Source organism: Anthonomus grandis, chromosome 2, assembly GCF_022605725.1.
Source record: "Anthonomus grandis grandis chromosome 2, icAntGran1.3, whole genome shotgun sequence".
Classification (NCBI taxonomy): Eukaryota; Metazoa; Arthropoda; class Insecta; order Coleoptera; family Curculionidae; genus Anthonomus; species Anthonomus grandis.
Window position 1 is genome coordinate 26,993,718 of NC_065547.1, and position 20,342 is coordinate 27,014,059.

Consider the following 20,342-nt stretch of genomic DNA (forward strand, 5'->3'; position numbering starts at 1 on the left):
ATGCTAATATTGCATTCCAGGAGAGACTTATGAGATTGGTCGAGAAAGGAATCGGAGGAAAGAGCGTTTCCGCCTCAAACAGTGATTCTGAATTGTTAAAACTACTACAAGCAAAAAATGAAGCGCTAGAGGCCAGGTTGACAACACTGGAAGAGGATTTAAACATGCTTAAGGATCTTATTCCATCAAAGTCATCCTGCCCCCCAACTAATATAACTAATATAACTTCTCTAACATCTTTGTCTCCGGACAATACTCTGTCTTTGCCGATAGAAACAGAAACAGTAGCCCATACCTACGCAAAAAGGGTAGATCCAATCAGATCAAGGCCTAGTAGCTCTTCAATGGCTGGCGCCAATTCTGAAGCAAAATCACAGAATAGGTCGACACCACAATCAATCCATCGAACTTACCCTGGCAGACAAACAGTCATCATTGGGACTTCTTCTGAAGCTTCTTCACTATCTGCAGCTGATAGACGTCAGTGGTTGTATTTGGGCAGATGCAATCCGGACACTACTGAGCAGCAGATTCTAAATTACCTTGAGAAGCAACTAAACATCTCAGATGTTAAATGTGCCATATTGGATAAAAATGAGGATGTTGTATCCTTTAGGATAGGGGTAAAAGAGTCCCTACTGAAGGGACTACTTGACCCGAACCTCTGGCCAGCCGGTATAGCGGTCAAGGAATTTCGTCCCAGGCGCACTCAGGGCCGAGGGGCGAATTTTCAGTTAGACCCAACACTGTCTCAGCGCCCACAGTTGACGATGTATCGTTCTTTTATCAGAACGTGAGGGGCTTAAAAACTAAACTAAAGGGATTTCTCTGTGCGGCCAGCAGCAGAAGACTACCACATTCTTGCCCTAACTGAAACTTGGCTGGATCCTACAGTCAACGACGGTGAATTCCTTAGCTCCAACTACTGTGTGTATAGAACGGACCGCAACACTAGTAACAGTTCAAAAAGTAGAGGCGGGGGTGTGCTCCTAGCAGTGAGCAACACCCTAAAATCCCATCGTTTGCCAACTGCTGACAATTCACTTGAAGAAATCTGGATCTCTGTGCGTCTTGGTGATGGCGAGGATTATTGCATTGGCTGCATTTATGTTCCTCCATCCATGGATCTATCTGTGTATGCAGCGCATTGTGCCTCTGTTACCAAAGCTTGCGAGAGCTTTAATAATGTTCTTATTGTTGGTGACTTTAACCTTTCTAATATTTCATGGTTACCTAGTGATGATCATTATGGCTTAACCCCAAATAATGTTACATCTGATAAAGAAAATCTTTTATGTGACACATTCACTTTTCTAGGTTTAATGCAGCTCAATGCAGTGGTTAATGATCATGGAATAATTCTTGACCTTTGCTTTACAACTTTTCATTCCACTTTAACAACTAAATGTAATGGTTTAGTCGGGTCAGATCCTTACCATCCTGCTCTTGAGCTGCAACTACCCAATAGTAAGTCCAATTACCTGGAACTACCTATAACTTATTTTTACAACTTTAATCAAGCAGATTTTGTGTCTATAAATAACTACTTTTCTTCATACAACTGGATGTCAATAATTGTTAACGATAACTTAAATACCACTGTTGCAAACTTCTATTCTGTTGTTTATGATTGTTTGAATCTGTTTGTGCCAATAAAAAAACACTCTCCCAAGAAACATTATCCACCATGGTTTTCTAGAGAACTAAAAAGTCTAGTTATTCAGAAAAAAATAGCACATAGAAGGTACAGACAGTCAGGATCAAATACTGATTACTTAAGTTTTAGTGTTCTGCGCTCAGAATGCCGTTCATTATCTAGTGAATGCTACAGACATTACATTGAAAGAGCCGAAAATGCAATAGAGAACGATAGCAAGACCTTTTGGAAATTTGTAAGACTTCAGTCCAATCAAAGCGATTCTACCGTTCCAGATGAGATGTTCCTTCATGATCTCAGGGCCAATACTGGTATTTCTATTGCAAATCTCTTTGCCACCCACTTTTTATCTGTATTTAACAAGAATACTAACCCTTCTAATGCCTCTGACGGTCTCGATACCTCATGTAAATTTAACCATATCAACCACGTGTTCCTTAGTGCTACTACAATTGAGATATATTTAATTGCTAGCCACTTTTTTCTATATTCTTGATCCATTATTGGTGCTTCTGCTTGTAGGAAACTTTTCATCTTGATTTATACCCTACCCACACATGTAAATAGCTCCGCATCCGTGCGGAGCTATTTACATCTGTGCCCTACCAAGTATGAGACACTGCCAAGAATTTTTGACAGTTCAAGTGACGGATTACATAACCTATAAAACTTGTTTACATTTGTGTTTGTGGCGGGCAAGAATTATCTTTGTTTTCGGTTGATTATAAAAGTTGTATATTAATATTTTAATGATATTGAGAAGTAAATTAGTGCTTTAATATGTCCAGTACTAACAAGGTAACAAATTAAGTTAATATTCGTCACGTTTTTTAATGGCAAGTGTTTCGGATTACTTAATTTTTCCTCTTAGCTATAGTAACAATAGCTTTACTCTATGTGTGTGAAGCTAGCGTCCGATCGATAACCAGCAACCAAAATCAAGAACGCAGCATATGCCGGTTGCCAGCGACCAATTTATAGTCCGCGCTCCCTGTTATTTAATCAATATAATGCTCGTATCTCCAGAAATTCCCAAGGGATTTTAATAATTTTTTGTCCAGATATTAACAATGAATACCTAAATCGACTGACGATGATCTCAAACCTCTACAAACTAAGGTTTTGTTGTGAAAATTAATTAAAAAGTCAAATGGTAAAAAAATGAAAAAGGCTCTAACTCCCAAAATTCCCAAAGGATTTGGATAAAACTTTTTTTTATAAAAGATAATAAATATCTAAATTGATTTTAGATGGTTGCAAACCTCTACAAACGAAAGTTTTTTGGTAAAAAATTATTGAAATGTTAGATGTAGAAAAATATAAACGGCTATAACTCCCAAAACTCCCAAAGGATTCGAATGAAACTTTTTTATACATTTATAAATAAATATTTAAATCGATGTGACATGGTTGCAAATCTCTACAAGCGAAAGTTTTTTGGTAAAAAATTATTGAAATGTTAGATGTAAAAAAATATAAACGGCTATAACTCCCAAAACTCCCAAAGGATTCGAATGAAACTTTTTTATACATTTATAAATAAATATTTAAATCGATTTGACATGGTCGCAAATCTCTACAAACAAAAGTTTTTTGGTAAAAAATTATTGAAATGTTAGATGTAGAAAAATATAAACGGCTATAACTTCCAAAACTCCCAAAGGATTTGAATAAAACTTTTTTATACATTTAATAATAAATATCTAAATCGTTTTGATATGGTTGCAAACCTCTACAAACGAAAGTTTTTTGGTAAAAAATTATTGAAATGTTAGATGTAGAAAAATATAAACGGCTATAACTCCCAAAACTCCCAAAGGATTCAAATGAAACTTTTTTATACATTTATAGATAAATATTTAAATCGATTTGATATGGTTGCAAATCTCTACAAACGAAAGTTTTTTGGTAAAAAATTATTGAAATGTTAGATGTAAAAAAATATAAACGACTATAACTCCCAAAACTCCCAAAGGATTTGAATGAAACTTTTTTATACATTTAATAATAAATATTTAAATCGATTTTATATGGTTGCAAATCTCTACAAACGAAAGTTTTTTGGTAAAAAATTATTGAAATGTTAGATGTAGAAAAATATAAACGGCTATAACTTCCAAAACTCCCAAAGGATTTAAATGAAACTTTTTTATACATTTAATAATAAATATCTAAATCGTTTTGATATGGTTGCAAACCTCTACAAACGAAAGTTTTTTGGTAAAAAATTATTGAAGTGTTAGATGTAGAAAAATATAAACGACTATAACTTCCAAAACTCCCAAAGGATTCGAATGAAACTTTTTTATACATTTAATAATAAATATTTAAATCGATTTTATATGGTTGCAAATCTCTACAAACGAAAGTTTTTTGGCAAAAAATTATTGAAATGTTAGATGTAGAAAAATATAAACGGCTATAACTCCCAAAACTCCCAAAGGATTTGAATGAAACTTTTTTATACATTTATAAATAAATATTTAAATCGATTTTACATGGTTGCAAATCTCTACAAACCAAAGTTTTTTGGCAAAAAATTATTGAAGTGTTAGATGTAGAAAAATATAAACGGCTATAACTCCCAAAACTCCCAAAGGATTTGAATGAAACTTTTTTATACATTTATAAATAAACATTTAAATCGATTTGACATGGTTGCAAATCTCTACAAACGAAAGTTTTTTGGTAAAAAATTATTGAAATGTTAGATGTAAAAAAATATAAACGGCTATAACTCCCAAAACTCCCAAAGGATTCGAATGAAACTTTTTTATACATTTATAAATAAATATTTAAATCGATTTGACATGGTTGCAAATCTCTACAAACGAAAGTTTTTTGGTAAAAAATTATTGAAATGTTAGATGTAGAAAAATATAAACGGCTATAACTTCCAAAACTCCCAAAGGATTTGAATGAAACTTTTTTATACATTTAATAATAAATATCTAAATCGTTTTGATATGGTTGCAAACCTCTACAAACGAAAGTTTTTTGGTAAAAAATTATTGAAATGTTAGATGTAGAAAAATATAAACGGCTATAACTCCCAAAACTCCCAAAGGATTTGAATGAAACTTTTTTATACATTTATAAATAAATATTTAAATCGATTTTATATGGTTGCAAATCTCTACAAACGAAAGTTTTTTGGCAAAAAATTATTGAAATGTTAGATGTAGAAAAATATAAACGGCTATAACTTCCAAAACTCCCAAAGGATTTGAATGAAACTTTTTTATACATTTAATAATAAATATCTAAATCGTTTTGATATGGTTGCAAACCTCTACAAACGAAAGTTTTTTGGTAAAAAATTATTGAAGTGTTAGATGTAAAAAAATATAAACGGCTATAACTCCCAAAACTCCCAAAGGATTCGAATGAAACTTTTTTATACATTTAATAATAAATATTTAAATCGATTTTATATGGTTGCAAATCTCTACAAACGAAAGTTTTTTGGCAAAAAATTATTGAAATGTTAGATGTAGAAAAATATAAACGGCTATAACTCCCAAAACTCCCAAAGGATTTGAATGAAACTTTTTTATACATTTATGAATAAATATTTAAATCGATTTGACATGGTTGCAAATCTCTACAAACGAAAGTTTTTTGGTAAAAAATTATTGAAATGTTAGATGTAAAAAAATATAAACGGCTATAACTCCCAAAACTCCCAAAGGATTCGAATGAAACTTTTTTATACATTTAATAATAAATATTTAAATCGATTTTATATGGTTGCAAATCTCTATAAACGAAAGTTTTTTGGCAAAAAATTATTGAAGTGTTAGATGTAGAAAAATATAAACGGCTATAACTCCCAAAACTCCCAAAGGATTTGAATCAAACTTTTTTATACATTTAATAATAAACATTTTAAGTGATGAGATTTAAGACATGTTGCAAAACTCTCTATTTAAACTAATTAAATTGAGTTATTTTAACCAATCAAAAGACCATAATAATTTTGCAATTGTTTATTTTATATAACAAATACAAAGATAGTGATTTTTGAGTAGAAATACAAGATCCAAGTCCAGCCAAATAGTAGTATGGAATTAAACCATCGGGGCTAGTAGCTCTAAGTCGTCGATACTACAGTCAGGTGCTACAAAAGGAGTCCGGGTCTTCCCTTTAGGTAATCGCTCTCTTTCAGGAGACAACAGTCAATATTCTTCATAAAGGTCCAATCAAAAATTACGTTAAAACCACTGGCTGGATTGTTACCAAGATGCCTAGAAAGTATACCCGAGGAGGTTTCATTAATTGTATTTAAGGAAAACTTACATAGGCCCCGTTTGTAGTAGTGTGTGGTCTCAGTTAAGATCCTTTTGGAAATTCATCCAGGAATTTGTATATGTTGTTAGAAGCAGTTAAGTTTTTACCCACTGAACTGCCCAGCAATAAAATTCTTTGCGCACTTTGGTGTAATTTTTTTTTTTTTAATTTTGTTTTATTACACGATGGGGAATGCATTTACGCACGAACTGGGACGCACAAGGCACTCCAGGACAGTGTGGGGCTCGGTGAAGCCACTACCCACTAAACCCCTCCGTAGGCGCCGATATGTACCCATCCTAACTCCTAAAACCCAAACTAGTTTTATACACATATGGTTATTTGGGTGGTGCAATTCCTATAAATATAGGCGATCATGCATCTTACTATCTTAAAATTTTTGCGGTCCAGCCCGCAAGCGATTTTGGGCAAAGCCAGGTTTTTGAGATTACCCAAAATGCATAATCGCCGCATATTTATAAGAGCCCTCCATATGTGTATATATTTTGGTTTTTGGAAATATCGCGCTTTACTAATTAGGTGGAATATATAGCCGCTGTTTATTGGCTGGTCGACGCAACTACCAACTTGACCGCAATTCTTATTCAAATTGGGTACGCCAAACTTCGCTCTAGAAATAAATTCGCATTTTTGGTTAAAATCATTTAATCTAAAATAAATTTACCTGAATTTTGCAGCTAGCCCTCTACTCATTTTGAAGTCCGCTGAGACACAGTGGGCAACACTATGTCCAGCTTCTAAGAAGTCAAAAATAGTTGCCCTACATTCTTTGATATTTTTAGTATCAATTTTTTGTTGATTAAAAAGCAGCCAAAACTGATTGTATTCAACGTCTTTTTTCCTAGATTAAATTAATTTATTAATATAATGGAAAGCCATATCAATAAAGACTGAGGTATGTTTTTTTACTCTTGATGAAAAAAAAGTTTAATTAAAAAATAATATAAATAACCGAATAAAATTATTATTAACTTAAAATAATTAAAATTTATAATTAAAATTATTTAATAATTAAAATAATTAATATATATTATTATTAATTAAATGATTTAATTAAATAAATTATAATTAATTAATAATTAAAATTATTAACTTACATGATATCAGTCAAGATATACAATATAGGTAGGTATATGAGAATAAAACTTCAATTGCTTTTAACTCAAAGAAAGCCAGAGCAATAAATAGACTAAAAGATATAATACCAAATAAAATAAAAAATCCTTTGGGAGTTTTGGAAGTTATAGTCGTTTATATTTTTCTACATCTAACACTTCAATAATTTTTTACCAAAAAACTTTCGTTTGTAGAGGTTTGCAACCATGTCAAAACGATTTAGATATTTATTATTAAATGTATAAAAAAGTTTCATTCGAATGCTTTGGGAGTTTTGGAAGTTATAGTCGTTTATATTTTTCTACATCTAACACTTCAATAATTTTTTACCAAAAAACTTTCGTTTGTAGAGATTTGCAACCATGTCATATCGATTTAAATATTTATTATTAAATGTATAAAAAAGGTTCATTCAAATTCTTTGGGAGTTTTGGGAGTTATAGCCGTTTATATTTTTCTACATCTAACACTTCAATAATTTTTTGCCAAAAAACTTTCGTTTGTAGAGATTTGCAACCATGTAAAATCGATTTAAATATTTATTTATAAATGTATAAAAAAGTTTCATTCGAATCCTTTGGGAGTTTTGGAAGTTATAGCCGTTTATATTTTTTTACATCTAACATTTCAATAATTTTTTACCAAAAAACTTTCGTTTGTAGAGATTTGCAACCATGTCAAATCGATTTAAATATTTATTTATAAATGTATAAAAAAGTTTCATTCAAATCCTTTGGGAGTTTTGGGAGTTATAGCCGTTTATATTTTTCTACATCTAACATTTCAATAATTTTTTGCCAAAAAACTTTCGTTTGTAGAGATTTGCAACCATATAAAATCGATTTAAATATTTATTATTAAATGTATAAAAAAGTTTCATTCGAATCCTTTGGGAGTTTTGGAAGTTATAGTCGTTTATATTTTTCTACATCTAACACTTCAATAATTTTTTACCAAAAAACTTTCGTTTGTAGAGGTTTGCAACCATATCAAAACGATTTAGATATTTATTATTAAATGTATAAAAAAGTTTCATTCAAATCCTTTGGGAGTTTTGGAAGTTATAGCCGTTTATATTTTTCTACATCTAACATTTCAATAATTTTTTACCAAAAAACTTTCGTTTGTAGAGATTTGCAACCATATAAAATCGATTTAAATATTTATTATTAAATGTATAAAAAAGTTTCATTCAAATCCTTTGGGAGTTTTGGAAGTTATAGTCGTTTATATTTTTCTACATCTAACACTTCAATAATTTTTTACCAAAAAACTTTCGTTTGTAGAGGTTTGCAACCATATCAAAACGATTTAGATATTTATTATTAAGTGTATAAAAAAGTTTGATTCAAATCCTTTGGGAGTTTTGGGAGTTATAGCCGTTTATATTTTTCTACATCTAACACTTCAATAATTTTTTGCCAAAAAACTTTCGTTTGTAGAGATTTGCAACCATATAAAATCGATTTAAATATTTATTATTAAATGTATAAAAAAGTTTCATTCGAATCCTTTGGGAGTTTTGGGAGTTATAGCCGTTTATATTTTTTTACATCTAACATTTCAATAATTTTTTACCAAAAAACTTTCGTTTGTAGAGATTTGCAACCATGTCAAATCGATTTAAATATTTATCTATAAATGTATAAAAAAGTTTCATTCGAATCCTTTAGGAGTTTTGGGAGTTATAGCCGTTTATATTTTTCTACATCTAACATTTCAATAATTTTTTACCAAAAAACTTTCGTTTGTAGAGGTTTGAAACCATATCAAAACGATTTAGATATTTATTATTAAATGTATAAAAAAGTTTCATTCAAATCCTTTGGGAGTTTTGGAAGTTATAGCCGTTTATATTTTTATACATCTAACATTTCAATAATTTTTTACCAAAAAACTTTCGTTTGTAGAGATTTGCAACCATGTCAAATCGATTTAAATATTTATTTATTAATGTATAAAAAAGTTTCATTCAAAACCTTTGGGAGTTTTGAGAGTTATAGCCGTTTATATTTTTTTACATCTAACATTTCAATAATTTTTTACCAAAAAACTTTCGTTTGTAGAGATTTGCAACCATGTCAAATCGATTTAAATATTTATCTATAAATGTATAAAAAAGTTTCATTCGAATCCTTTAGGAGTTTTGGGAGTTATAGCCGTTTATATTTTTCTACATCTAACATTTCAATAATTTTTTACCAAAAAACTTTCGTTTGTAGAGGTTTGAAACCATATCAAAACGATTTAGATATTTATTATTAAATGTATAAAAAAGTTTCATTCAAATCCTTTGGGAGTTTTGGAAGTTATAGCCGTTTATATTTTTCTACATCTAACATTTCAATAATTTTTTACCAAAAAACTTTCGTTTGTAGAGATTTGCAACCATGTCAAATCGATTTAAATATTTATTTATTAATGTATAAAAAAGTTTCATTCAAAACCTTTGGGAGTTTTGGGAGTTATAGCCGTTTATATTTTTCTACATGTAACATTTCAATAATTTTTTGCAAAAAAACTTTCGTTTGTAGAGATTTGCAACCATATAAAATCGATTTAAATATTTATTATTAAATGTATAAAAAAGTTTCATTCGAATCCTTTGGGAGTTTTGGAAGTTATAGCCGTTTATATTTTTCTACATCTAACATTTCAATAATTTTTTACCAAAAAACTTTTGTTTGTAGAGATTTGCAACCATGTCAAATCGATTTAAATATTTATTTATAAATGTATAAAAAGTTTCATTCGAATCCTTTAGGAGTTTTGGGAGTTATAGCCGTTTATATTTTTTTACATCTAACATTTCAATAATTTTTTACTAAAAAACTTTCGTTTGTAGAGATTTGCAACCATGTCAAATCGATTTAAATATTTATTTATAAATGTATAAAAAAGTTTCATTCAAATCCTTTGGGAGTTTTGGGAGTTATAGCCGTTTATATTTTTCTACATCTAACATTTCAATAATTTTTTACCAAAAAACTTTCGTTTGTAGAGGTTTGCAACCATATCAAAACGATTTAGATATTTATTATTAAATGTATAAAAAAGTTTCATTCAAATCCTTTGGGAGTTTTGGAAGTTCTAGCCGTTTATATTTTTCTACATCTAACATTTCAATAATTTTTTACCAAAAAACTTTCGTTTGTAGAGATTTGCAACCATGTCAAATCGATTTGAATATTTATTTATAAATGTATAAAAAAGTTTCATTCGAATCCTTTAGGAGTTTTGGGAGTTATAGCCGTTTATATTTTTCTACATCTAACATTTCAATAATTTTTTACCAAAAAACTTTCGTTTGTAGAGGTTTGAAACCATATCAAAACGATTTAGATATTTATTATTAAATGTATAAAAAAGTTTCATTCAAATCCTTTGGGAGTTTTGGAAGTTATAGCCGTTTATATTTTTATACATCTAACATTTCAATAATTTTTTACCAAAAAACTTTCGTTTGTAGAGATTTGCAACCATGTCAAATCGATTTAAATATTTATTTATTAATGTATAAAAAAGTTTCATTCAAAACCTTTGGGAGTTTTGGGAGTTATAGCCGTTTATATTTTTTTACATCTAACATTTCAATAATTTTTTACCAAAAAACTTTCGTTTGTAGAGATTTGCAACCATGTCAAATCGATTTAAATATTTATCTATAAATGTATAAAAAAGTTTCATTCGAATCCTTTAGGAGTTTTGGGAGTTATAGCCGTTTATATTTTTCTACATCTAACATTTCAATAATTTTTTACCAAAAAACTTTCGTTTGTAGAGGTTTGAAACCATATCAAAACGATTTAGATATTTATTATTAAATGTATAAAAAAGTTTCATTCAAATCCTTTGGGAGTTTTGGAAGTTATAGCCGTTTATATTTTTCTACATCTAACATTTCAATAATTTTTTACCAAAAAACTTTCGTTTGTAGAGATTTGCAACCATGTCAAATCGATTTAAATATTTATTTATTAATGTATAAAAAAGTTTCATTCAAAACCTTTGGGAGTTTTGGGAGTTATAGCCGTTTATATTTTTCTACATGTAACATTTCAATAATTTTTTGCAAAAAAACTTTCGTTTGTAGAGATTTGCAACCATATAAAATCGATTTAAATATTTATTATTAAATGTATAAAAAAGTTTCATTCGAATCCTTTGGGAGTTTTGGAAGTTATAGCCGTTTATATTTTTCTACATCTAACATTTCAATAATTTTTTACCAAAAAACTTTTGTTTGTAGAGATTTGCAACCATGTCAAATCGATTTAAATATTTATTTATAAATGTATAAAAAGTTTCATTCGAATCCTTTAGGAGTTTTGGGAGTTATAGCCGTTTATATTTTTTTACATCTAACATTTCAATAATTTTTTACTAAAAAACTTTCGTTTGTAGAGATTTGCAACCATGTCAAATCGATTTAAATATTTATTTATAAATGTATAAAAAAGTTTCATTCAAATCCTTTGGGAGTTTTGGGAGTTATAGCCGTTTATATTTTTCTACATCTAACATTTCAATAATTTTTTACCAAAAAACTTTCGTTTGTAGAGGTTTGCAACCATATCAAAACGATTTAGATATTTATTATTAAATGTATAAAAAAGTTTCATTCAAATCCTTTGGGAGTTTTGGAAGTTCTAGCCGTTTATATTTTTCTACATCTAACATTTCAATAATTTTTTACCAAAAAACTTTCGTTTGTAGAGATTTGCAACCATGTCAAATCGATTTGAATATTTATTTATAAATGTATAAAAAAGTTTCATTCGAATCCTTTGGGAGTTTTGGGAGTTATAGCCGTTTATCTTTTTCTACATCTAACATTTCAATAATTTTTTACCAAAAAACTTTTGTTTGTAGAGGTTTGCAACCATCTAAAATCAATTTAGATATTTATTATCTTTTATAAAAAAAAGTTTTATCCAAATCCTTTGGGAATTTTGGGAGTTAGAGCCTTTTTCATTTTTTTACTATTTGACTTTTTAATTAATTTTCACAACAAAACCTTAGTTTGTAGAGGTTTGAGACCATCGTCAGTCGATTTAGGTATTCATTGTTAATATCTGGACAAAAAATTATTAAAATCCCTTGGGAATTTCTGGAGATACGAGCATTATATTGATTAAATAACAGGGAGCGCGGACTATAAATTGGTCGCTGGCAACCGGCATATGCTGCGTTCTCGATTTTGGTTGCTGGTTATCGATCGGACGCTAGCTTCACACACATCTTTACTCTATCTCTCTAAGAAAGATTTATTATAATATATAATATTTATGTTTTTAATTACATTGAATTAAAATGCTTTACTTTCCTAACATTTCAAGATACATAACTACATATATCTCATATTCAAAGCTGTAAAAAATAAAAGATACAAAGGTCTAACAGCTTTATAACAGTATGATTAAAACTTTTAAAATAATTTAATTATAGTATATATAATTTAAGATATTTATTTTCAGCAGTAACAAGGTAACATACTGAGTTAATATTCGTCATTTTCTTTACTGGCCAGTGTTTCAAATTTACTTTTAATCATCTCAGTTATACTAATAATAGCTTTACTCATCCTAAAATATATTTGTAATAATGTATAATAATTATGTTTTAAATGCAATTGAATTAAAATATGCTTTGCTTTCTGAACATTTCAAGATAACTGCATACCTACATCTCTTATTCAAAGCTGGAGAAAATATAAAGATACAAAGTTCTAATGGTTAAACTTATAATAACATTATAATAGTATGATTGAAAATTTTCAATTAATTTGAAAAAATAATGCAATCTAAAGCATAAGTATGTAAGGTTTGAACTCTAATAATTGCAATCAGACCAAAACTTATCTTATGTATAGTCAGTCTTCCCAATCAGAAATCTTCTTCCTACATTTTTAGACTTCCATTTTCATCCATTTCTTTATCTATTATTTTGTGGTTAAATTTGTTTTTCTGATAATGGTCTGACAAGTTTAATAGTAGCTCTGCTGTCTGATTTTGGCTTTAAACTTGTGAACTAAAATGAACTAAATTAACTAAATGTTTCAAGGATAACTTAAGACACAATATTCTCACAAGAGCAGATGAAGAGTGGCTTACAAATATCCCTAGGTTTGAATTTAGCAAAAAGCCTTATTGCCTATATATAGCCTTCTGAAAGGTGAAAACTGAATTAATAATAATAATAATAATAACAAAAAGAATAACATCCCCAAAAATAAATGCAACATATGAGTGATGAAATGGAGCATAACATATGCAATAATATATATTGGTATTCACAGGGTTCTCATTCAGTGAAATGTTAAGATCTTGTTCATATTAAGTTTAAAAATTTGTACCTCACACCATCTCTTTAAAATCTAAAAACTATTTCACATCCTAGTCTGAAGTTGCAATAAGCTTTTATCAGTCCAATGAATAGTCTTGCTATCTGTATAAGACACCAACATAGAATACTCTACTCTACAGTGTCTAATTTGATTTCTTTAATGATTTTCCATGAGATAATATTATAAACATTTTACAACATCATAATAATTTACACGAATTTTATACTTTACTTAATAGACAGGTTCCTCTTAACTCGACTTTTAGCACATTAAAAACTTTTGCAACAAAAAATTATCTGCTGTAAGGTATCAGGGATATGCCTCTAGACAGATTTAAGAATACCATTAAACTCGCTATTAAAACCGGTTTAGTCTCTGGTACCTTTTATGCTACTGACAAGGTTTTAAATTATGTGATTGTTCATTAAATTTATTTATAACTATATTTCATTTGGAGGTCTTAGCTTCACATTTTGTTGTTTTGACAGTCGCTTGAGTCTAATGTCTTGAAATAGAAGACAAGTGGTTAAGGGCCAACATAGTATGTCATGAATATCAGTATGTCTGTGCAGAAAATTGATCCTGGGGTTCCCCAAGGATCAGTTTTTAGCCCATTATTGTTTCTCATTAACATTAATGACCCAGCATCTATCAGTATTAATGCATCTTTTATGTTATTTGCTCATGACACTACTTTTCTGTGGCTAGGAATAAATAACAATACATTGGAGGAAAGAATAAAAAATGACATTAAACTTGTTAAAAATTGGTGTGATGTGAACAAGCCGTCTTTTAATATTTTCTTAATGAATATTGTGACATTTAAGTATATTACTACAAATCTATCATCATTCACCATTAAAGGAGATCCTTTAATGAATAAAGAATGCTCCAAATTTCTAGGAGTTTTTATTGACTTAAAATTGGAATTTAAGTCTCACATTGTTGCTTTAAAAGGGAAAATTGCTTCTGCTTGTTATGCTGTTAGAGGTGATGGCATTAGTATAGAGGTGGCTAGAAGTATGTATTTTGCCCTAGTAGAGTCCCACTTAAGATATGGAATTCAGTTTTGGGGCTTCACTGGGCGGCGTCTAGTTCAGTCACTTTGGTCTTGCAAAAACATGCTGTGAGATATTTGTGTGCCACAGGCTTTAGAGACCACTGCAGGCTGCTATTTTTTTAGGGAGGGAATACTCACATTAAGGTTTATTTTCATACTGATGATGGTAGAAATGATTCATAAACATTACAAGAGTACTAATGAGGGCAACATATTTATTTATTTGGTATTTACAGATTATATTACATTGGCTAACTAATCCTATTACAAAGTACAATTCTAAATGTAAATTATTTCACCCTTAGAACATTTAAATGCTTTCAATGTTCTAGGATTGAAAATTACTTAAAATTCTTTTTAGTTGGGGTAAAGTAACTGTAAATTAAAATTATAGAGGTTACACATATTGAAAAGAGGAGAATTTAGATGTCTATTGGTATTGGCTACATATGGGAGGTAAAAACTATTAGCATTTCTGTTATGGCATGCTGGCACATTAACGGAAAGGTGAGATAAGAATAGAGGATCTTCAATAAGGCCATTTAGCAATTTAAAAAGATACATTGCAGTAAAATTGGATCTACTTCTCTCAAGTGACTCCATATTGTAAATATTACATTACTCACTTTCTTTTATCGAAGAGGCATTATTAATGTAATATTTATTTTCTCTAACATGTAACGCGCCATTTTGTTTTGAGTACACTGTAAGTCATTATGCAGGCATATTTTACTAAACTTCTTATGTAGGTATAGTACAGCGGCCTCACACATGCTGGATTATAGAACTTGTTAGTATCCATTAATAGAAAGTATTGCAAGTGTAGGACTTCAAATTAAACTGATTTTATTTAATTTTAATTTAATTTTATCCATTTATTGTCCAACAGGAAAATCCCAATACAAAAGACAATAATTATGAGTAGTACAAAACTGAAAAAAGCTGAAAAAAACTGACCCACAACACCTCCAGCCCACCTAATACTGATCAAATCAAGAACTTTAATGAATTAACTGTAATTGAGAGCCAATGAGAACCAATAATTTATGCTCCAATTAATTAATCACCTTTTTTTTTAAAAGTAGTTGTAGAGCCATTAAAAAAGTCAATGTTATTCTCACTATTTAGTGAACCATGAACAGGCTCGGTAAATATGTATAAAAGAGAGATATATAAGTATAATCATTTCTGCTCAAGTTGGTATGGGTATTCTCAAGATAAAATTGAACTGGCCTTCTTGTGAATAATGGATGGTACAAAAAAATTTAATTCACCCAAAAGGTCTGGAGCATCAATTTTATTGCAGCAGAGTTTAAATAGAAAAAGTTGGCTGCTTAGTATGACACAATGTTTAAGGGATAAAAAGTTAAATCATTAACTTTAAAACCCATCAGCTTTGAAGCTTAAAAATTTACGTTGTACATACTCGAGCCTGTCAATACGTACCTCATACAGCTAGGGAACCATACCATTGTAGCATAAAGCAATTTAGATTTTATCAAGCTATTATATAAAGCAATAAGGCTTTCCAAATTCAGAAAATCTTTTGTGAACCTAATGATAAAACCAAAAGTTTTTAATGATGCTTTTACAACTTCATCTATGTGTTTACTGAATGTGAGTCTGTTGTCAATTTACACCCCCAAGTCCATAGAGCTAACTCGTTCCAGAGCAAAATTACCCAGGTTGTAGTTAAAATTAAATTCATTGTGAAGGTTGGAGATGACATAATTTTGCACTTTTTAATGTTAAGAGGCACTTTATTTATTGAGCACCAGGATGATAGGGTGTCTATGTCTTTTTGCAGTTGAACGCAGTGCTTGTTGTTTTCTATAATACAAAATAATTTTAGGTCATCTGCAAATAAACGACAATCAGATGTTAAACTGGATATGATGTCGTTAACAAAAATTGCAAGAATGAAGAGGGCAGGGTTACTCCCTTGAGGAGCACCACTCAGAGCTGGATATGAATCGGACTTATATCCACCAAATTCAACATAATGCGATCGATCGTTCAAGTAGGAGATAAAGAATTTGAGAAGATCATGATGAAATCCCATCAAAGACATTTTTTCGATAATCAGACCATGGTCTAATCTATCAAAGGCCTTCGAAAAATCAGAATAAAAAACATGTCATTGTCTCCTCTTTCCAATAGCCTTGTATGCCTTTTGTAAAAAGCATGTAAGATTAGTTACTGTAGACTTTCTGGAGAAAAAACCGTGATGCTCAATAGGTATTTGATTCTTTGTTAGGTGAAATAGTTCATTATATAAACAAAGTTTAACGACCTTTGAAAAGTTGCTTAAGATGGCCACTAGTCTGTAGTTTTCTATATTGTTTGTAGGACCACCCTTGTGTAAAGGAGAGATTCTTGCAATCTTCCAAATGTCCGGAAAAGTACATGATTCAATTGCCAATTTAAAAATATGACAGAGAGGAGTTGCAAAGCATTGTGCGCAATCTCGTAGAATAAAAGAAGGTATTTTATCATGCTTCCTGTTCTGTGAAGGGTTTAATTTTTATATTTTGATAGGCTGTATTATTAAGATTTTCATATTATGGGTTTGGGGCAGAGGACTTTACATAAACTCCCTGAAAAAAGAAAGCAAAAGCATCAACTATATTTTGAGGTCTCTCAGCTAAATTTTGGCCCAGCTTCATTGAGCCGGGTATGCGAGAAATATTTATTTTTGACTAATATTTTTCCAAAACTGTTTAGGATCATTCTTTAGGGGTGACTCGGTTTGTTTTAAGTAGGTTCCGTAGGCAGCTTACCCTTAATAATCTTCCTATGCTTGGAGTATGCTATATAATAATCAGTATGCCATTTATATTTTTTGCACCTTTTATGAGCTTTGTCCTTTTTTTTTTTTAATCTTTAATATTTCTGTATACCAGATAGGATATCTAACTTTATATTTCTTAGGTTTATGAAGAGGTACTGTTTGATCTTTTACTGCATGGATTTGGTTCAAAGTTCAAGTTTGAGGAATTATTTTTAAGAGAAAAAGAGGTACTAATAGTTGGGTGATGCCTGTCCTCAGGGACGAGAGGTAGATCTTCTTTAGCGACCTCACATTCAAAATTAGACATAGCAAGATCTAATAGATTGTTATAATTTTTAATGGAGCTAAGCTTCTTCAAACCACATAAGGCCATAAAGTCATTCAACTTATTAATTTGTGAATTCGATGTAATATTGAAGTCCCCTATGAAAATGGTGTTTGCATCTTGAATGGGTTAAAAAGAGGAAAAAAATCGAATAAAGTTTGGTAGATAGCTGGAGGCGAGTTTGGTCTAATGTAAATTACAAAAATATAAACTACTTTATTAAATAATCATAGCTTACAGCCTAATACAGGTTCCTATTGAAGATGTTTTTTTGTTAATATTTTCGAAACGCCTGGTCGTTATTTTTCCAAATTTTTATAGTATACTACTGCTATTGTTACTAACTGATTTTATAATATTTTATGCTAAATTGTATACAGGGTCGATTAAAATATTAAAGGTTAAAAATTTCAAAACTTTTTGTCTAGGTTCTAATAATTTTGGTAATAAAATCGAAAAGAATCAATATTTTTAATTAAAAAAGGTGCTCTTGTCTTATTTCGATAGGAGCGCCCATTTTTGAAATAATCAGACATTAATGTTTTGCAACCTACAATCATAAAGTATTTTTGATCATGTTCAATAAAATTAAAAGGTATGTTACAAATCACCAGGTATGTTATAAACATGACATAACACTATTAGAAATACTTAATTTTAAGATCAAAAAGTGTTTTCTTTGTTTAAAATTTTATTTCAAAACTGTAAATAATGTGTAAATATTTGATAAAAATTTAAACAATTAAGTTATTAGCTAAGAAAAAAAAACTGAAAGCACCAAACAAAACAAGCAAACAAACAAAAGAAAACATACTATAGGAATTGTTCGAAGTGGTTGCCATTTTGTTGGAAACATAATCTTGCCCTACGCCTTATTGCGCGAGTAGCTCTTAAAATAGAAAATGGATTTCCCCTTATCTCACTAACCGCCCAATTAATCCTTTGAATTAATTCTCCACGGGTATTAATTTCTACAGCATATACCTAGAATGTATACTGAAGTTAGATGTGGAGATCGAGGACGCCAATTTATAGAACCACCTCGCGCTTCGTCGCGTCGTGCTGAAATCTTAAATTCTATCGTATGTTAAGAGGAACGTCTTCCAAAAGCTGCCCAAGATTATGTTCCAGCATCTTTAAATAGTTTTAATTTTATTTAGACGGTTGGGTAACTCTATCGGGCTAATAAGTTGGTTCCCGATTAAGCCCGCCCAAAAATTTATTAAAAACCTGCTCTGAAAGTTAGTACGCCGTATTGCTCTTGGATTATCATCTGCCCAAACATGCATATTAAACGAACCATTTCTAGGGAAGGTAGCTTCGTCAGTCCATAAAATAAAAGGAACTAAGTTTGGGTTGTTAATTATCCAATTACAAAATTGGACCCTCAGCGCAAAATCGTCTGGTACCAACTCTTGAACTCTCTGGTAATGATAGGGATGTAAGCCTTCGATTCTCACCATTCTTCCTATCTAAAAAAATATTTTTTAATTTTTATTGTTACCTATGTCGGCAGTATTTTTTTTAATAATTACTATTGAGTGGGGGATATGTATGGCCTGTTACACTGTTCTGATGCTTGTTCCAGGATTTTCTTCGAAATAGTTTAAGACGTTTTCCAAGTTATGATTTGCTTGTGGTCTGCCTTGTCCTCGAGCTCTTCGAAAACTTCCTTTTTCACATAAGTTACGGTGGATGTTAACAAAAACTTGACGATCTGGAATTCGTCTGAGGGGAAACTTCGGCGATACTCACGAGCAGCAGCTAACGAGCTGTCATTACACAAACCATTCACAAAATGCATATCGCCCAACTCTCCATTCGTAAATCTATCCATAGTTTTAAAGAAATAATTTACACAAAGACCTATTTAACTTTACCAACGTAAATGTAAAATAATTAAAATGCCAATCAAAACGTCAAACAAAATTCAAGCAATAAATAAATTGTCAACAAGCAGTGCCAACTACTATTTTTTATTTTATACATAGTTCCAAGTCATGATTTACTTCAAACTTGATAATTATTTTTCTTGAAACCGGGGGTTTCTAACGAAATAAGACAAGAGTACCTTTTTTATGTAAAAATGTTGTTTTTAATTTTACTATCCAAATAATTAAAAAGTAACCAGAAAAAAAAATTATGACATTTTTATCTTTGCTGGCCACTTATTTTCAATGACCCTGTATACATTTTAGGATAAAATGGTATAAAATCAGTTAGCAACAATAACAGTAGTATACGATAAAATTTCGAGAAATAACGACCAGGCGTTTGGAAAATATTAATTAAAAACCATCTTCAATAGGAATTATAACACCCTGTAACATGAAAACGGTTCACTTTTCAAGATTCTTGTATATGAAGTTTTTGTCTTATTTTTAGACAAAGATGCGGCTGGTAAAATATTGCGATGTAATTTCGGGACACCCTGTATATCAACCTCAGGCAGTTGTTTCAGATCCCTGATTGCACCCCAAGCAGAACACCTCCACCCCTCGATTATTTCAGAAGAATTGCCGACGTTTCGGCCTTTATTTAGACCATCTTCAGGGCGATTTCTGTTCAAAAAATGTCCTATGTCCAGCGATGAAATAAGCAAACATTATGAAGTGTTGCGCTGTACATGTACGTTATAAAATTATTTTTTTTTAAACACGACAATTTAAGGGACAAAACAGAACAACTCGTAAATACACTCATCGGCGACTGTTTAGTATGTCTTACTATAAACTC

General features: G+C 30.2%; 3 protein-coding genes and 1 long non-coding RNA gene across 8 annotated transcripts in view; 3 read left to right on the forward strand and 1 right to left on the reverse strand.

Annotated features, from left to right (window-relative positions):
- Positions 1-20,342, forward strand: part of LOC126747854 (proteasomal ubiquitin receptor ADRM1 homolog) — a 421,821-nt gene that overhangs the window by 164,701 nt on the left and 236,778 nt on the right. The window lies entirely within an intron of this gene.
- LOC126747911 (ER membrane protein complex subunit 7 homolog) overlaps positions 1-20,342 on the forward strand; it is a 325,016-nt gene that overhangs the window by 53,645 nt on the left and 251,029 nt on the right. The gene's annotated exons all lie outside the window — the stretch shown is intronic.
- The window catches only part of LOC126747800 (structural maintenance of chromosomes protein 6), an 83,812-nt gene that overhangs the window by 1,927 nt on the left and 61,543 nt on the right, over positions 1-20,342 (forward strand). The window contains exon 1 of one of the 2 annotated variants that reach the window (XM_050456635.1): positions 2,323-2,455. The exons of the other annotated variant lie outside the window; for it this stretch is intronic. Coding sequence (XP_050312592.1) covers positions 2,438-2,455 — 18 coding nt within the window. The 5' untranslated portion in view covers positions 2,323-2,437. Of the gene's footprint in view, positions 1-2,322; positions 2,456-20,342 lie in introns of those variants that run through there. 2 annotated transcript variants of the gene reach the window in all.
- LOC126747924 (uncharacterized) lies at positions 18,001-19,518 on the reverse strand. Its single transcript, XR_007664530.1, has 3 exons — positions 19,142-19,518; positions 18,648-19,078; positions 18,001-18,590 (listed from the first exon to the last, which is right to left on the reverse strand). It is a non-coding gene; the product is annotated as an uncharacterized LOC126747924 (long non-coding RNA).